We start from the raw sequence: 18,649 nt of genomic DNA, 5'->3' as shown, positions 1-18,649 counted from the left end.
TGGAATCGAGACACCGCCGGACTATGAGCTTCAAATGCTTCCCAGAGCGGACGGTGGAAAGGATGCGTGGCTAGTGTTGGCGGGTGTGTTCGCCCTCGAATCGGTCGTTTGGGGCTTTCCGTTTTCTTTTGGAGTATTCCAAGAGTACTATGCCTCGCACGAGCCATTCTCGAAGGACTCGTCGACCACTGCTGCCATCTCGACGACCGCCAGCGGTATCATGTACCTGAGCAGCCCTCTGGTTGCGCTTGTGCTTCAGAGATGGCCACATATCCGCCGTCCGTCTGGTATTGTCGGGTTGATCATCATGCTGGCGGCTCTTGTAGGAGCATCGTTTTGCAACAGCTCTATTGGCCTCCTGGCGACACAGGGAATCATGTTCGCCGTGGGTGGTTTGACGCTGTACTTCCCGGCAATGCTGGTGATCGATGAATGGTTCATCCAACGTAAAGGCCTTGCGTTCGGGATCTGCTGGACGGCTACTGGAACCAGTGGAGCCATCATTCCATTCTTGTTCCAATGGCTACTTAATCAATACGGGTTCCGCACTGCACTGAGAGTATGGGCAGTCATCTCTGTGAGCATTCACATTGCAACAAGTCGCCCTATCTTCAGCTAACAGGCTACAGGCATGCATAGTTCCACCTGCGCTCATGGTGATGAAGACTCGCATTCCACCATCGCAAGTCAGCTCGCTCCGCCCGCTCAACCTATCCTTCCTCAAGCAGCAACCTTTCTGGTGGTTCCAAGCAGGCAACTTCGCTCAAGGCCTCGCCTATTTCGTTCCTCTCCTATGGATCCCTTCTTTCGCCTCCGCGCAAGGCTTCCCTTCGATCTCCGGCACACTCGCCCTCGCTCTTCTCAACATTGCAGCTTGTGGAGGTCTTCTCCTGCAGGGCTTCCTCGTCGATCGCTTCAGCGTCTCGATCGTCATGTTGGGAGTCACTCTCATCTCTGCGCTGTCAATCTTCCTGCTATGGGGATTCACGGTCTCACAGCCAATACTCTACGTCTTCGTCATCCTTTGGGGATTATCTGGGGCAGGCTACCCAGCCATGTGGAGTGGCTGCGCGCAAGAGATGGCCAAGCATGGATTTTACGGGAACTCGGCTGGTGCACAGTACGGATACACCATTGATACTGGCCTCGTTATTGGCCTTTTCTGCGCGATGAAAGGCGTCGCATCTTTGGTCTCTGGACCTATCTCTGAAGCTCTGCTGAACGCGAAACCGTTGCATGGCGCGGATTTCATTTATGGAGGAACGTACGGACCTGTGATTATCTTCGCTGGTGTTGGAGCTATGTTGGGGGGAACTGCTTGTATTGGGAAGGCATTCAAGGCTTTGTGATTGATCTTGGTTGTGGAAACTTAGCATTTGATTAGCATGGCGTCTGGTGGATGGAAAGATAGATATAGATTACGAATGAGCGGTAATGACTGAATTGGAGGATGTCGTTAGACTAGCGAGGAGTTTGGGAGGTTTGTTACAGTGCATCTTGGTGGCAGGCGAAGGCGTCGGCATTTATGGAGGTTCTCAATGCATATACTGTTGCTTTCGGATTCTAATCAGAGAATACATCGAGACAAATGATATCATTGTTGCAGGCTTCGATGTTGTGCGATCAGATGACGTGCGAGTTCTTCAAATTGACGACCGTCGATGCATTGAGACTCTTTGTTGGCATCTTATACACCTTCATCAGCACTCAGCAGAACAAGAAGAAGAAGGCGCCTTCCACTTCCGCTCAACCGCCGGCATTCAGGTGTCATTGGTGCCGGGACAGCTCAACGCAGAAGCCTGGCAAGACGTCTTCCGCTCTCACAAGCTCGGTCCAGCTCGATACTTGCCAGAAGACGATGATGAACAACAGCAGTCATGCAAAAGGATATCGTCGAGATCGACGCAGTTGCGACAGGCCTCGAAGTTGCCCATCAATGCCCTCGCCGCCGGCAATCGGCCACGTCCTTCGTAGCGCCGCCGGCAGGCCGCGAAACGTGCTCGTGTCGTCTGGCCTGTGACTCTCCCGGCGACGTCTACAGCAGCCTTTTGGAATAATGATCGAGTAATGGTCGAGTAATGGAAACTATTGGCTTTTACGGGAAGCCGCCGGCATCGATTTCGTTGGGATTTGGATTCTTGCTTGCGATCTGGGGGTCGACACTGCAACTGCATCATCCAGGAAGAAGACAATGTTGCAAACGCAATGGGATTCGAAATCAAGAGTGTGATGAACAGGAGCACCCAGCGACAACGTGAAGTCGTCTCGGCATCGTTTCATCACAATGGCAACCCAATCGATATTGGACATTGCCGGAGGCCTGTCTTGTCTTGGCGAAGCCATACCAATCCGAGAAACATGGCTTATCTTTCTCAACCACACCTCTGCGCGACGTCTGACCGGGCCACTGATAGCAGACCTGCTCGATGCTATCGAGTAATACCACACCCTTTCCGCCCAAGCGAGAGCACGACGGACGCAAGCTCATACGAATCGACGTCTACCCGAGGCTGCGCCCTTTGTTCCTATTGCGTACCGAATCTCTTGTTCTGTTGGCCAACGCGCTGCTGCTGCGCAATGAGCATTCACCTGCGGCAATTGTTTCGATTTTATTCGGCTGGGAGACCCCTTCATAAGTTAAGTTCTCTTATCGTTATCTATGTCCCTCCCACTTCACTCCTCCCACCTCTCTTGCAGGCACTGCTATCTCTCGGTCTGATCTATTGCTCTATTGTTCCTTTGGCCCACGACTCTCGTAGCTGTCAAACTACGTCACTGATCTTCACGTGCGAGAGCAGCAGCACCGATAGCAGCCGTCTTATCGTCTGCTAAGACTACCTGATCGAGAACACTATAGACCCGAGTATACTCCACTTCGACGCGTCCACCATGGCCCCTTACGCGACTGGAACCGATACACCACACAATGTTGAAGGCTCCCCTATACTAGAAGCCATTGACCCTTGGCAACTTACCGTCCTCGCATCCTCACGAGCCGTTGTTGGAGGCCGACTATCAGAAGCCACGATCGTTATATCGAATGTGACTGGTAAGATCAACTCGATATTCCACTCCGTACTACCAGAAACCTCTTTTCCTCCGGGCACAGTATACAAAGACTACAGTCCGCATGTACTATTACCAGGCCTGGTCGATGCTCATGTCCATCTGAACGAGCCTGGCAGAACAGAATGGGAGGGCTTCTATACGGGTACACAGGCCGCCGCCTTTGGAGGTGTGACAACCGTGGTGGACATGCCATTGAATGCCATTCCTCCTACAACGACGATGCAAGGGCTGAAAGAGAAGGTTGAGGCAGCACAAGGGAAGTGCTGGGTTGATGTGGGCTTTTACGGTGGAATAATACCTGGCAATGTCAAGGAACTTAAGCCGCTTGTCAAGGCAGGCGTACGAGGCTTCAAGGGTTTCTTGATCGACAGCGGCGTGGAAGAGTTCCCGGCCGTATCATCAAGAGACATCCAACTTGTCTTCGAGGAACTCGCCGACGAGCCTACTACGGTCATGTTCCACGCTGAGATGATTCCTCCTGTGTCGGCTTCGGTGGGCGATGACGTGCAATGGTCGTTGCCGCCGCTGGAACCTACCGGACCCCTGGACCGATATCAAACGTTCCTCGACTCGCGGCCTTCATCGTTTGAGGTCTATGCCATTCTACAGGTCCTCAGCATGGCTCATTTGTGCCCGAAGCTGCCTCTACACATCGTACATCTTTCTGCGATCGAGGCTATTCCACTACTACGAGACGCACGGGAGAAGGGCGTCAAGATCACAGCGGAAACATGCTTCCACTACTTGAGTTTGGCGGCGGAGAAGATCCAAGACGGTGATACGAGACACAAGTGCTGTCCCCCCATCCGATCAGAATCGAACCAGGACGGTCTATGGAACGAGATGCTCGAACCGGCAGACAGTGTCATCAAGACCGTCGTATCAGACCACTCACCTTGCACTCCGAACTTGAAGTTACTACCCTCGCATGTTGAAGGCGCAGAAGAAAGCAAGTCCTCAAGCTGTTGCTCAAGCACCCTGAAGGGAGACTTCTTCACGGCGTGGGGTGGCATCAGCTCGGTCGGACTCGGTCTCAGCATCTTGTGGACAGAAGCCATGCGCAGAGGCTTGGACGTGGACGAGACGCTACTCAACGTAGCGACCTGGTGCTGCTTCAACACCGCCAAACAAGTGGGATTAGAACATCGCAAAGGCGAGCTCAGAGTTGGCATGGACGCCGATATTTGCGTGTTCGATGACCAGAGCACATTCGAAGTCGAGCCAAGCACGATGCTGTTTAGGAACAAATGCTCGCCTTATCAAGGCAAGACATTGCAAGGCTACGCAAAGGAGACATGGCTGCGAGGAAAGCGGATACATACCCGAGAAGGCGGATTTGAATCCAGGACAAAGCCGAGAGGAGAACTCTTACTTGAGCCCAGAACGCACGTTTGAATAGCATAGCGATAATACCACACATATATGAGAACCTGACTGACTGGCTCTCAACGCATCGAGCGCGCAAAAAGCAAGGAAATATTATTGGCACAGGAGTAGATTCGCCTCGTGACTTCCGCTGGCGGCCGCGTGTAGCGAGGCGGTGTGAATGGCAGGGACGCCTCACTTGGCTGGGAACCGTTGGCCGAGATCTTGGTTCGATCTCACTTCATCCTGTTTTGTCCCATCAACATACAACACATCCCCTCGTCGTTGTCGGCGGAGTTTTGCGGTCATGTAAGAGCGTATCTGTCGTGTTTTAGGCCCAAAGAGAGCGATGTTGCGAATAGCGGAGATCGAAGGGTCGAAGGATGGATAGAGTTGACCACCGTCACCGTGACGTTGTCTCTTCCGTCAGGCAGAGCGAGCGACAGTTTGCGAGATATCGCGACTGAAATGGGGAACTGTTGAGGGCGGAGGGTATGTGCATTCTTGGGCGGACGCCCCTACTTACATCATCACGGAGAGTGAGGTACTTTCTTGGTTTATCAAAGAGGTTTGATCTTCCTACTCTTCTCTACGCTCGCCATCTACCTTCCAAAGCATTCTTACTTTCAGCTCGTCGACAACAACTACCGTTCCGCCACTAGAAGTATCATGGCTACACCAAAGCGAGACGTGAATATCTTCAACGATGATCCACCGAGCTTTAGCAAGCCGAGGACGCAGCCTTTGGAGGTGATGATTGTTGGGCTCTCGCGAACTGGGACGTCCTGTGAGTCTGGGTCTGAGTCTTTAGAGACATGTATGGAGTGGAAGCTGACCTGCGATCCCAGCCATGCTCGAAGCCATGAATATCCTCGGCTACGGAGATATCTATAGTAAGTGAGATGAAACATAGCACTTTTCAGGAAAAGAAAGCTGATACCACACCAGACTCCCGCGTCATGGTCCGCAAGCACCAAGGGCCCTTCTGCGGCACGATCCTGAACAAACGCCTCACAGGCATCGGACCGCCTTACGGCCTCGAGCAATTCGAATCCCTCTACGGCGAACATACCTGCATATCCGGCGAGACAGTCGCCCCCATGGCCGAAGACATCATCAAAGCCTATCCGGAAGCCAAGGTCATCCTAACCGTCCGCGACGACGAGGACGAATGGCTGGCAAGTCTGTGCAGCACGCTGTGGTACAACTACAGCACGTGGTCGCACTGGTTCCTGAGGAAAGTCGATCGCGTCTGGTGGGAGCAGAACGGGCTTATGGATGTGTATTGGAATAAGTTCTTTGCGGGGGATCCTGCCGTGCATGGATTGAGGGTGTATAGGGAGCATAATGCGATGGTGAAGAGGGTGGTTGAGCCGAAGGAACGGTTGTTGGTGTATAGCACCAGTGAAGGGTGGGGTCCGCTTTGCAGGTTTCTTGAGAAGGATGTCCCGGATGTTGAGTTTCCTTGGGTGAATAGGACGCAGGATCATCGGGCGCTGTTTGGGGGTGGGAGGAGGAGGAGCCTGCGAGCGTGGATGATGAATGCGTTTGTGAAGGGTGTGCTTCCTACGACTGCGGTTGCGCTGCTGGTGTTGAGGAGGCGACAGGTGAACGAGATGGTCAGGCAGCTGCTGAAGTGGTAGCTGGTGATGGACGGATAGGGAAAGCGCGACTGCATGTGAATGCCAAGCGGGTAATTGCCGGTAGCGTCTCGAAGCGCGCCGCTATTTCTTGCGACGCTGAGTCTCTGTTGAACAAACACATCGCCCAACACTCGCCAATTTGGCGCTTGCTGCTTTCCGTCCGCAGCGAGTCGCCCACCATGGCCACGTCAGACGAGTTCAACGAGCGCATGGAAGCACTCATCAGAAAGACGCTGCTGGACGAATACCCACACATGAAGACGTCGACTCTCAACAAAATCTGCACGAAGAGCGCTGCAGACGTGGCATACAACTACCAGCGGGAGTGCGGTTCATGCATGCATCTAGGCACGCTAGGCACGTAACTGACATGATCCAGGTCCAAGAACGAGTGCGCTGGAATTCATCCTCTCAAATTCTTCGACCTTCCACGCGAGATCCGCGAAATTGTGTACGGATATGTGGTGTCACCATCGGATGGCCTGCCAATCACCCTCAACAACTGCCCTGCGGGTGTTAGCTGTGCTTGGCGGACCGACACCCTGGACCTCTACAATATCTTCAACACACTACGTCCCTATCATGAGCAGTACGTGCACGGCATGCAACCCGCCATCACTCGCGTTTCTCGCCAGTTGCGTCAAGAGGCCCTCCCGCTCTTCTACCAGATCAATGTCTTCGCTGTCTGCCTAGCTCGTGACGCCCGGGTTCGAGACGAGGAATGGTGGTGGCACTCGCCTAGTCCTCTGGACAAGGAAGCGAAGCACCTCGCAGGTGTTGAGCTACTGTCTAATTGGCTTCTTGCCATCGGCGAAAAGAACGTGTCCAATCTGGTCAAGATCACGGCCCACTACACGGAAGAAGACCAGAAGAAGGCGCTTCTGGACATGGACCTTGTTCCTGCCAAGTGCGCCAACCTTGTCCACATTCAAGACCCGGACGGCGACGACTATCGTCGCACTCGCGCGATTCGGGACCGGCTCAGGCAGTTCATAGGTGGTAACGATGGGAAGAAATCAAGGAAGTGATGCGATGAAGGAGGTCCTCAGTCCGCGGAAGCAGTACCTGCGTTGATTTGTTTTGCAACACAAGAGAGGGAGGGACTCAGTGCTGCTGAGACTTCGAGAATACTGTTAGGAGAAGAACAGATCACTACTACCAGTGGTTTATCGTCAACACAGAGAGTCAATACCCTTGCAATGCCCTAATCCAGATCAGTGCCTTCATATGCGCTGCCGTCTCAGCTCCTGCCCGCATTGCCCCGCCAAACGTCATACGTGCAACAAACATTCACTTCGATATCAGCGTTCCTCCGATCATGAGCCATATCTTGATTTCAAAGCGCGTTTGCTCTTCAACACTGATTCTAAGCAAATACTCGCCAGCGACCTTCTACAAGACTTTCTCACGATCACATAAACCACCGCCCTCAAGGCCATACGCAACCTCCCTCCCCGCCCAACCCACCATGACAACCACCCCAACAACCCAACCACACTTCCCACCCCCCGACCTCCTCCCCCTCCTAACAGAAGTAACGTCCCTCCTAAAATCCACCACCTCCACCCTCTCCATCGCCGAAACCGCCGCAGGCGGGCTCCTCTCCTCCTCCCTCCTCTCCCAACCAGGCGCCTCAACCTACTTCAAAGGCGGCCTAACCCTCTACACGCTCCCGTCCAGAATCGCCTACGCCGGCTGGACGCAAGAGACCATCGCCGCCTACCGGGGCCCGACGACGGACATCGTGTCCGGGCTGGCCAAACACGTGCGCAAGGATCTGGAGTCCACGTATACGCTGGCGGAGAGCGGGACGGCGGGGCCGACGGGCGGGAATACGGAGAATCGTAGGCCGGGGTATGTGGCGCTGGCGGTGTGTTGTGAGGAGGGCGTGTTTGTAAGGGAGTTGAATACGGGGTTGGGGGGCGATCGGGTGGGGAATATGGTGGCTTTTGCGGTGGAGGGGTTGAGGTTGCTGAGGGATGTGTTGAAGGGGGAGGTGGAGGGGGGGGGGGGAAAGTTGTGAGGGTGAGGGACGGGAATGAGTGAGGAGGGGAGGGTGGTGCGGATGATGTGAGTTTGCATTTGAATGGCGTTGGGGGCATTGGGGATGTGGTACGAGCAGTGAGAGGAGGTAATCATCAGAACTTGATGAAATAATCAGTGCAAGAGAGAGAAAACAACAAGACACGTCCCCAAAGAGATACCCACACCTCACGATCACTGTCTCAAGTCCCACCGAGCCAACACAAGCAAAGTACCTTAGTGAACACAATCGAAAGGGATAACAAAAGCCATCTCACTCCATAAAATCCCTACTAAGGTACTAATAATGTGCTTTCGCTCTCATCTCCTCTCTCAATCCAGTCATTCCATTCGTGACATCATATCCAAAAAGCTCTTGCCACTCGCTCCAAAGCAAACGGTAGGGTCGTGGTAAGTAGTAAGTAGTAGTAGTACAGTAATCCCGGGCAGCAGCAGCAGCAACTCAACAGCCCAAGACGCTCTCTCGCTCACTGCTCACAAACGCCGATCCAAGTGCGAAAAACAGATGCCCAGGCCGATACTGTGGCCTCTCTTTCTTCTCTCATCTTAACACACACGCACACACAGATCCCCCTGAAGACCAGATCGCCTCCTGGTGCGAAAGGGGTAAAGTCGTCGATGTCCTTCTCTTTCTTCGCTAGGAAGGCATCAAATCCATCTCGCCCACCTGCTCTTTCAACGACCTCAACTCCTCGAGCTGACTCGTCAAATCGCCCAGAATTTCCGACATGGGACACGCCTGGCTGAGCATGCCGTTCTTGAAAGGCCGGATCATGTTGCGGATGGCGAGGGTGGAGATACACGTCTAATACACACAAAAACAAGTCAGCGTTTCACTCTTCTCAATGTCCCGGGTTAAGGGGCGTGCGGTGATGATCAAGACTCACCTCAATTCTACTGATCTGGTGCTCAACAAAATTCACCAAGAACCGATCAGTAATCTCCCCACCACCATGCTTGATCTTCTCCAGCAGCGCCGTCTCAGGCGGCTTCAGGGACCTGACACCGGTATTCTCCAGCGTGCTGCAGAGCATCTCCAAGCGGAGAGATACATTCCACAGATCCCAGACATTCTCCGTGTCGATGGTGAGCTGGCTGTTCCGCGTCTTCTTCGCCTCGTTCTCCACCTGCTGCGCGGATCTCGACTCGGCTTCGGCTTTCTGCTGTTGCACGATCAGGCGAGACGCCAGGGAGTGTGGGTACATCAAGTAGATGTATTCAGGATTCTCGAGGCCCTTGAGTGTCCGCTGGCCGAGATCCTTGACTTCGAACCCCTGACTAGAGAGCGACCTCAGCTCGCGACGGATCGTCTGGTTCAAGAGATCGTCACTAAGAGTATCTTCCGAACCCGTCGATCCGCTTCGGTCGGACTCGATGTGGCTTTCGAGCATCCTCTGGACTTCTTGAATGAAGTCTGATGACACGCAAATCTGGCCTCCGTCCGCAACGCTCTCAATACGAGCCGCGCGGTTGACCATAGGGCCGAAGTAGTCCATGCGTTTGGTGACGGGATCGATCTCGCACACGGGTCGTCCCCAGTGGATACCCATTCGGACGCTCAGTCCACGGAAGATGACATTGCCGTCGGCATCTTGCATCTCCTCGCCGTGAACGCTGTTGAGGATCTCCTGCGGCCATTGGACTTCCAGAAGCTGACTCTGGATTGTAAAACACCACAGCAAGGCGCTGGTTACAGTCGGGAAGGCGACCATGAACGCATCACCTTCAGTCTTGACTTCATACCCTCCAATGATCCTCAGATGCCGACGCATGACCTCGTTGTGCATCTTGATAGCCGACTGCATGGCAATGGGATACGTCTCCCACAAGATGGTGCTGTTCTTGATATCCGTGAACACAAGCGTAACCTCACCAGTAGGGGCATCGACTTCCTGATCCAACCGAGCAAGCTTCGAATCACCAACAGCGTCCCCACGTCGCTTGGCCTTGCGCACAGTCGTGAAGTAGTCGTCTGGAGATCCAGAAGGACCCATGCTCATGCTGTGTGTTCGGAACCGGGCCTTCTCTCGTTTACGCAAGTCGCTCACGCCGACCATCATCACCATGATCTTGCCAGTCGCGCCGAATGCGATGGCCAGGTCACGCAATTTCTGAGCAGCACGCATCAGGTCACCGCGCTCTTGTCGCGCGACATCGACGGCGAAGTCAGGTGTGAGGTAGTCCCAAAGCTCGCGTGATGCCAGAAGGATCATCTCATCCGACTCCTTGATATCCAGCTTGCACACGTGTGGCGCTGCAATCACACATGGCGTGAGTTGCACATATCCAAAAGCTCGTGAGATGTCGAGTTGATCGTTGAGCTTGCCTTGTCTAGAGACATAGCCACCTGCTTCCCGGATGCGCTGTCGTTCGCTTGCTTCAGCTGGATCATGCTTGCGAGTTATGACCCTGTGACCGCCCTCAGATTGAATGAGCAGACACTGCGCATCTCCGACATTGGACATGTAGAGCTCCATGCCGCGCAGGTACATGACCGTAGCGGTACTTCCAGATGTCAAGTCATCGTCACCCAGTTCTGGACCAGACACGCTTCCTCGATGGACGAGCGCACTACTTGGATGCTCCCGCGAGTCAATGGCCTGTGTCGCTGCGGTAGCAAGATCCTTATTGAGGCCCAGATAGGTACGCCGAAGGGCATCAAGGGGAGTCTCATCAGTCTTCAACTTCTCAAGCTCTTCAATAAAGAAGTGCTTGAACTTCTCGTGAAGATACTTGGCGACCTTGCTGCCTCCTGAGGATAGAGACTGTCCGTCGAACAAACCAATCAATGCTTCGTCCTCGTGTCCCCGGAATCGTGGCACGACCATATCCAATGTCGAAAGATGCTCATTGCGTCCAAGAGTATCAGCCATACCATACGGCATGGTGTTGCCAATGATAGATCCCGCCAGACGCACACGCCTGTCAGGTGCCTGGTCAGGTACCGAGGGAATAGTGAGCGTCACATCCATCAGACCCAGGATCCGCAAGTTGATCAGCGAGGTGAAGTCCGTCAGATCTCGTTGGTCCCTCCCACTGAGAGCCTGTGAACTGGGCTTGATCTCAAGACGCTTGTTGCCAGACAAGTTCAGATACCGGAGCTGACGATTCCAGTTCCAATTCCAATCGTAAGGCCAGTTGGAGACGTTGTACTTCAGCATGTTGCTGCCGACGTCGAGGATAGCCAATCTTTGCACTTTCCCCAACTCAGCCGGCAGGACCTGGAACTTGTTGTTGTTGATGTGAAGGACCTTCAATTGCGAGCCCTCTTCCAGGTCCTCTGAAGGTATCGACGTCAGGTCATTTCCAGACAGGTACAACTCCGTAAGGTGCGTCCATTTCCTGACCGTCCTCGGAGGCACATCGTACAGCTGATTGTACGACAGGTTCAAGATTCGAAGCTCTGGTAACAGCACAAGCTCGTTGAAAACATCGTCCTCAAGCCGATTGTCGGCAAGGAACAGATGTCGCAGGGAAGTTGAGAAGGTCGCGGCCAATCTACTAGACAAAGTCGAGTCCTTTCTCGACCCTGGCGTGATCGTGCCGGAGCTGCTTGCGGTGCTTGGCTTGCCGCCCATTGGTCTACCCGAGATGCTCGATACGACAGAGCCTTTGCGGGAAGCAGTGCCAGGAGAGCTGGAAGCGCTGAGCATACCAGACGCTTGACTCGGCCGTCGAAGTTGAAAGTCTTCCAATTTTCCGAGCTCCTCGAAATCCGGACTGGACTGGTTAGGCAGTTGGCTTGGAGTCACGGTGTAGGTCGTGTCAGGTAGGGGTGGCAAGGGCGCGCCAGGCTTCGGGAACTCTGCCAGCACATTTGACGAGACGTTAAGAGTTTCCAGCCTCTTTGCAAGCCAAAGCTCAGGAGGCAGCATGCTGAGATTGTTCTCTCGCACATCCAGATACCTCAACTCAGTCAAGCGGCCGATCTCCGCCGGCAGTCTGCTGAGTTCGTTCTTCGCAATGCTGAGGTACTCGAGTTTCGCAAGCAGGCCAAAGTGTGGTGAAAGCGAGACAAAATGATTCTTGCTGATAGTCAGTTTGGTAAGGCCAGACATCTTCATGAAGAGCGCGTCGGGCAAGCGAGCCAGCTTGGCAGAGGCCAGATTGAGGACGGACAGGGTCGGTACAGGAGCATTGAGATCGAAGTTAGTCACGGGATTGTGGTTGAGGAAGAGCACCTTGAGGCAATTGAAAGACCCCTCGAACTGGGAAACGGAGTTATGGCCAAGCATCAGCGCCTCCAGTTTGGGAAGCTGTGACACGACGCTGATGTCCGAGATGGCATTGAAGCGGGCATCAATCTCCCGCAGACTCTCGAGTGCCCGGAAGGACTGATCAAAGGGGCCGGAAAGTCTGTTGTTCGTAGCCCACAGTCTTTCAAGATTGGTCAACGTGGACACATCACCAAGGGAGGAAATCGAGTTGAAGCTGATATCGAGATCAACCAGTGTCGTCAACTGTCGCAAAGCATCCGGGAAGTCGGTCAAGGAATTTGAGGACAAGTTGAGACTCCGCAATGCTCTGTACTGCCCGAAATATGAGGGGACCGTGGTCAGCTTGTTGTTCGACAACTTCAAGCTCAGCAACCCCTGGAGTCTTTGCAGTTCCGCATGCTGGAGCTGTTCCAGTCGATTGTTCGATATATCCAAGGTAGTCAACTTGCCCGCGAGGGACAAACTAGGGGGTAACTTCCACGCCTCATTGCTGGTATACTTGATCTCACGAAGCTGCGTACAGCCCTGAATGAAATCTTTGGGGATATCCAAGGTCAAATTCCTCGAAAGGTTCAGGGTAATGATCTCCGTGGCCTTCTGGTACAGTGTAATGGGGATTGTGATCAAGTTCCGTCCGGACAGATCGATATGATTGAATCGTTGCATCTTGTTGAATCCAGGATCGCGCTCCAGACTAGAGTATCCGCTCATCTTGGATGGCAAAAAGGTGAAACGACAAAGGTACCCATGGTCTTCCCGTCCGAGGTCTTCCAGATGGTCATTGTCCTGGTATCCCGCCATCTCCAGCAATCGCTTTTGCATGACAAGAGGTCTTTCACCCGGGGCCAGCTGCCGACTGGTATCCTGTTTGCGCATGACGATTTGATATTTGTCCAGTTCGTCTTGTAAAAACGTCTTCTTTGCCATCATGGATATCAGTTCCGCGGCCGTCGTGTTCAAGCTGGCAGATATCACGGCAAAGGTGCTGTCAGCCCGGAAGATTCGCATGAAGAACATCGATCCAGGTTCATCGTCCTTTGCTACGTTGCCATCGTCATCCAGTTCGGTGAGCCTGCGCATGTTTTCGTCCGCAACTTTACTGACAGCCCAACTTTCAGGTGCGTCCCAGGTCCCTTTTTCTTCACTCACGGTTTCTGGGACTGGCTGCGGCTGCTCAGGAGGCCATCCGGTGTATATGTCGTTCTGCGGGGGTGTCATTGGAGCTCGATGATCCACAATACCCTCCATGTGCGACATGTCTGTGTCGAGGTGCCACAGCGCATGGCCATCCTGGTTATGAGACGCATTAGGGTCTTTGACGGGTTTATTGGTCGTTTCCAAGACATCTGTCGTAGCCTTCTTCTTGAAAGGTAGCCTACTGCCATGCTCTTTCTTGGACTTCGCATCTCCATTTGGGGGTTCAGGCTTGGCCTTGCTAGGCCTAGCCGTCGCTTTGCTGTCTGAGCGCGGTTTCGTGAGAGATGGCTGCAGGCCGGGTAACGAGGTGACCGAGTTCGACTGCAAGTTTTCAGGAGTCGTGCCATCCTTCTTATGCCGCCCAGTTACACGGTCGAAGAGTGATCTCTTGTGGCCTGCCCCTGATGGCGAGCGCTGGTTCGATTGCTGGTTGGTCGCGCTATGGGTACTCCGCGCCGGACTTGACGATCGCGCAGGTTTGAGGTTGAGTGCGGAACTCATGGCCGAGGAGGTGTTACCATCGCGGCGCATGATATTGAACGACTGCTCTCGACTGGTTGAGGGTCGTAGAGGAAAGCCAAGGCCGGTACTCTGCTTTTCGTCAGTACTGCGATTATGCCTGTGGCCAGGAAGATGTAATCGAGAGGTAGTCGAGTTCTTTGGGGTACGGCCATTGCGATCGTCTTGCTGGAAGGAGTCGTGCGAAGGTGGCGGGTTCTATCCATAAACGTTAGCCGTCGCTACCCACTATGACAATCCTCGACTTCATATCTCTACACACCTCTGTATCCTGAAACACCCACGGCGTAACTTCACTACTCGGTTGCGGCGCAGGTGTTCGCGGTCTCGAACTCGAAGGGCTAGGCGGTCCACTGCGCAAGATGGCATCGTTCATGGAATTGTTTCGATTCCTGCCCGACCCACCACCCGGCGCAAAAGGCGGCAGCTGTCCATTCTGCATCGAGCTTGTCTCTGAGTTCTGCCGACTGCTCCCCTTCCCATCAGTGATCTGGCCTTGTACATCTTCCCCAAAGAACCCCTGCAGCTTTTTGTGCACTCTTCCGCTTATGCTGTTCTTGGAGCCGGTCGACGAGACGGTGGTGGCGCTGGCGATGGACGGTCTTCGATCTTCACCTTCCCCTGGGAAGTTCATGCCATTTCCTGGCGTGAAGCCTGGCGATACCTGGCCGAGATTCTCACTGCTGTCGTTGAAGTAACTTCCCCCGAAGATGGACTGCGGCAACTGCGTCGGTCGGTCGGGTCGGTCGTTGTGGCTCCACGCCATGGGGGTCGCGCTGGGAGGCTGTCGATTGATAGAGGGGATATTGGGGTCGGGCGGCGGCGAGTGGTCTTCCCATGGTGCGATGTTTGCGCGAGCGTTGGAGGGGGCGGGCTTGGGTAAGATGGTGCCGGGTGAGACCTCTGAGTCTTGCCGGTCGAGGCTGCGAGTAGAAGATCTAATGTTAGCGAGTCTGTCTTGCATCAGGCTGAGCCGGCGGCGGTATGCGCGCAACATCCAGCCGGCGTTCGCGTCGCGACGACCGACACCATCTCTTTGCTCTTGCGGTACATCTCTTGCGCCGAGGACATTTACTGAGCTTCTTGCCAGGCGACCACATGGTACGTCCTTGTCCGCCTCAACCTTGCTCGATGCTCCCGCTAAGCTCCCGTTGCCCCATACACTGCGCGCATGGCCGGATGTTGTTCACCTCACCACCCCCCAGCTCATCCACTCATTCAAGCGGGATATACATACTGCTGTCTCTTGGTGTGCAGCTTCAGAGGCGCGCCTCGTACCGTTGCGAAGCTGGAGAAGGGCCCGCGCACGGTGTCGTTGCTTCTCGTCGAGTCGGCGCCGGTGCTGCCATGGCGCTGGCCGTCGGAAGAGGAGGAGTCGTTGTTGCTGTGGTTGCGAAGGGTCATCCTCGCCCTCGACCCCGTCGTCGCTCAGCCCATGGACCGTGATATATCGCCCGGGTGGGTGGTGAAGTGGCTTCCTGAGGCCGACGCATTCGAGTTTCGCGGGCAAAAGCACGACGTCTCCCCAAGGCTGGCTGGCTGGCTGGCTGGCTGCTGGTGCTGGTCAGCGAGATGCGGGCGGGCGCAGGCGTTGATCCCAAACCAACACCCAGCTCCAGCGCAAGCACGCTGCCACGGTCCGATCCGAGAGGCGTTCGCTGAGGAATCGATCCTGGTCTCCTTTCTCCAAAATACCGCCATGCAATGGTCAATAAATATTCGATATAACGAGGAAGTGTAGAAGCAGGTATGTTTGGAGTTGTTTGGCATGAATCAAGCTCCGCCTCACTGTTGGTGTTCAAGCAAGCTGGGTTCGTTTCTTGTTCCGAGGCGCATCTGTCTCCACACGGCTGCACCGCACGCTGTGTTCCAGACTCTCAAAGAGGCTCCTTGGCCGCCTTCAGCATCATCAATCACTTATCCCACAGCAGTACCTTTCTCCTCCAACTTCACATCTCCCTTCACCATCAAATCTAAACCCAAGCCATGATTCACAAGTTCTCTGCCTCAGGCCGTCAAACACCGCCCCTCAGACCCCAAGGCTGAACAGCGAGACCCCCTGCATCGTTACACAGCGAACAAAGAAACCAAGCGGGAGGCAAGCTGCACTGTCCTGCACCCAACCCGTGCATCTCCTGCATTCCTTGGGGAAATAGTCACGACTACTGAAAGCATAGGCCAGGGGTTCGTCGTGGGGCAAATACTCGACCAGCTAACCGACGACATGCCAACGTTTGCCGTTATAGTATAGTAGTTGAATCGAGAGTCTAGTCGAAGAAGCCGAATGTACGGGCGTGATCGGTCTCTCCGGTGCAGACTCAGCCTCTCATCCAAAGTATTTGTTACGCAGCCCGCCGCTCTCCTCGCTACCAAACTCGCTTCCTTCGTAGGTACAAGTACAAGTAAATTTTGGAACTTGATGACCGGCTCAAGTGCTCTATCACATACACAGCGTACGCAGAACACTCCATCTACTCACCCGAACAACTATTGTGACCGGATAGAAGCATGAAATGTTTTCACTCATTCCCAAAAGCTCTGGATACGTTCGACTAAGGGGGTATCAAACTAAGACACAGCAACCACAACGATCAATCCCTTTCTCTCTTCCCTACGAAATCTGCGGCTTGTTCCCCATATTCACACTGGGCGGTGGACCCGGATCCGTCTGCGCAGGATAAGGCAACTGCCTCCCCAACTCGCCCATATTCATAAACGTCCTGGGCCCGTTACTGTTCTGCTGGGGATTCGCCATCGACGGCGACTGTGCATCGGGATATGGAAGGCCACTACCATTACTGGGCGCGTTGACGGGTGTCTTGGGCGGTACAGGAGGTGGTGAACTGGGTGGTTGGAAGTCCTGACTTTGTCTTGGGGAGTTGGTGTCTTGGTACGAGTTCTCCGATAAGCGCGTGGAGTCTCGGTATCCGGACGATGGTCGTGCTGCGTGTTGCGCGGGTGAGTTGTATGGTGAGTTGTCGTAGCTATGCGGTGCGTTGTCGTAGCCGTTGTTGGATACGGTGTACTTCTGATCGGCGATGCTGGGCCGATGCATGTAGTGACTGTCCGGCTGAACGGTATACTTCTGATCTGCCAGACTCGGCCTATGCTCATACGCTTGCCCAGGCCGGTATCCATCATCGCCTGGAAGCTCGACTGCGAAGTTGGCTGGTGGTGGTATGGTGTTGATTGGTCTGTCCCAGGGATTCTGATTCTGCTGCCAGTTCTGTTGGTACTGTGGACCATCTGTCCCAGCTTGCCGTCTGGCTTCGGCACGATCAATTCTGGCTTTGGTAATATGAATCTTTGCGATCTTTGTTGCTGCACCGAGGCTGATTGACTGGACATCAGCCTTGGTCAGATATGATCGAGTTTTGGTGCTGATTTCAGAAAGTCGGTTCCACTCGTTCATCCCAAAGTCGCCAACCCCTACTTCGACATTGAGCCGGTAGTAGTGCTCTGGATTGACGCCTCGTGCGGCCAAGTGTTCCCTCAGCATGAATTTGTGCGAGTCTTCGCAACCCTCCAGCTTCGCAATGAGCCTCCTCCTCGCTTCAGCAAATTCCCCCATGGATCCGCCCATGAAGTCCTCCCACCATTCGTGCTGTTTTGCCCCAGTACCTGGTGGACGCTTGCCAGTTCCAATACTCACAAAGACTCCCACTTCTCGTCCGGGCCACTCGTTTTGTACAGCTTCGTCCAAGATCTGTGGTGACGGGTTGTATTTACCAGCTCCTTCATCCAGATACACCGACTGACCAATCTGAATCGGCTTGAAGGCCATCTGAGTAGCTGATGTCGCTCGGCCCGCCTGCCAGATTGTGCAGTTGACGTCTGGCGCTGGTTCCTTGCGCGAATCATACGATCGGAGGAGCGTGATCACTGAGGTGCCTTTGAGTACAGCTGTGACCGCGGTCTTTGTCCTCTTCTCGCGTGTGTCGTACAGGAGTGCATTCGGATTTCCTCTGCTCAAGAATCCAATCGAGGACCGATTGTTGCTCATCGGACTCATGCCAATCTGACTGTATCTGCTGCTTTGGCTCATTGACCGGTGTGGAATAGAGGATGCGATGGTCGATGGTGTGTTTGGCGACATGGGAGTCGCATTTGCCAGGGAATCGTTCCCCTCATCTTCAAAGACAGTATGCTCTCGCACGACCTCCCTAATCACCTCTTCCAATTTGCTCGCCTTGAACATAGTACCTCGATATGGCATTCCCAGGAAAGTCTTGTCCGACTCAAACACCCTCTTGGTCATGCGCACATACAAGTCCTTGCAAGTATCAAGGTCCAGCCGTAGTCTTCCCAGCATTATAGCAATCAACCCGCCAGTACCAGTGCCCGCGATCAAATCGAAGTGGTCGCATGGCTTCGGTATCTCGTGCCGTTGTGGTGCTCTTCCCTCTGTCTCCACGAATGTCCTGTGCATGAGCTCTTGCAGGATGATCAACATCGAGTATCCTCTGACTCCGCCGCCATCCAGACTGAGGATTCGCAACGGCGGGCCTTTGGTGGTGTCTGCGCGCTTAGGCCGGTCGTTCATGTTTGCCCTCGTTGGCGGCTCTTAGGCCGCACTATTGTCGTTATTCAAGTCGA

General features: G+C 54.2%; 6 protein-coding genes across 6 annotated transcripts; 4 read left to right on the top strand and 2 right to left on the bottom strand.

Moving 5' to 3' along the window:
• Window positions 1-34: 34 nt before the first annotated feature.
• On the top strand, window positions 35-1,349 carry M409DRAFT_62010 (uncharacterized protein; the record flags this gene model as incomplete). Its single annotated transcript, XM_033814978.1, has 2 exons — window positions 35-577; window positions 630-1,349. The coding sequence occupies 2 exons, from the start codon at window positions 35-37 to the stop codon at window positions 1,347-1,349; spliced, it is 1,263 nt and encodes a 420-aa protein (XP_033674623.1).
• A 1,540-nt stretch (window positions 1,350-2,889) lies between these two features.
• M409DRAFT_16007 (uncharacterized protein) lies at window positions 2,890-4,464 on the top strand (the record flags this gene model as incomplete). The annotated part of the gene is made up of 1 exon (XM_033803451.1): window positions 2,890-4,464. The coding sequence occupies one exon, from the start codon at window positions 2,890-2,892 to the stop codon at window positions 4,462-4,464; it is 1,575 nt and encodes a 524-aa protein (XP_033674622.1).
• Window positions 4,465-5,103: 639 nt separating this feature from the next.
• Window positions 5,104-7,105, top strand: M409DRAFT_16006 (uncharacterized protein; the record flags this gene model as incomplete). The annotated part of the gene is made up of 5 exons (XM_033803450.1): window positions 5,104-5,221; window positions 5,283-5,327; window positions 5,383-6,073; window positions 6,244-6,402; window positions 6,457-7,105. The coding sequence occupies 5 exons, from the start codon at window positions 5,104-5,106 to the stop codon at window positions 7,103-7,105; spliced, it is 1,662 nt and encodes a 553-aa protein (XP_033674621.1).
• Window positions 7,106-7,545: 440 nt separating this feature from the next.
• Window positions 7,546-8,100, top strand: M409DRAFT_16005 (uncharacterized protein; the record flags this gene model as incomplete). The annotated part of the gene is made up of 1 exon (XM_033803449.1): window positions 7,546-8,100. The coding sequence occupies one exon, from the start codon at window positions 7,546-7,548 to the stop codon at window positions 8,098-8,100; it is 555 nt and encodes a 184-aa protein (XP_033674620.1).
• Window positions 8,101-8,757: 657 nt separating this feature from the next.
• M409DRAFT_16004 (uncharacterized protein) lies at window positions 8,758-15,457 on the bottom strand (the record flags this gene model as incomplete). The annotated part of the gene is made up of 4 exons (XM_033803448.1): window positions 8,758-8,925; window positions 9,008-14,251; window positions 14,316-14,976; window positions 15,291-15,457. The coding sequence occupies 4 exons, from the start codon at window positions 15,455-15,457 to the stop codon at window positions 8,758-8,760; spliced, it is 6,240 nt and encodes a 2,079-aa protein (XP_033674619.1).
• Window positions 15,458-16,664: 1,207 nt separating this feature from the next.
• Window positions 16,665-18,596, bottom strand: M409DRAFT_16003 (uncharacterized protein; the record flags this gene model as incomplete). The annotated part of the gene is made up of 1 exon (XM_033803447.1): window positions 16,665-18,596. One exon carries the CDS (start codon window positions 18,594-18,596, stop codon window positions 16,665-16,667), a length of 1,932 nt encoding a protein of 643 aa, XP_033674618.1.
• Window positions 18,597-18,649: the final 53 nt, after the last annotated feature.

This window comes from Zasmidium cellare (assembly GCF_010093935.1).
Source record: "Zasmidium cellare ATCC 36951 unplaced genomic scaffold M409scaffold_1, whole genome shotgun sequence".
Lineage (NCBI taxonomy): Eukaryota > Fungi > Ascomycota > Dothideomycetes > Mycosphaerellales > Mycosphaerellaceae > Zasmidium > Zasmidium cellare.
Note: the sequence above shows the minus strand (reverse complement) of the source record. Positions and strands in the feature narration are given on the sequence as shown.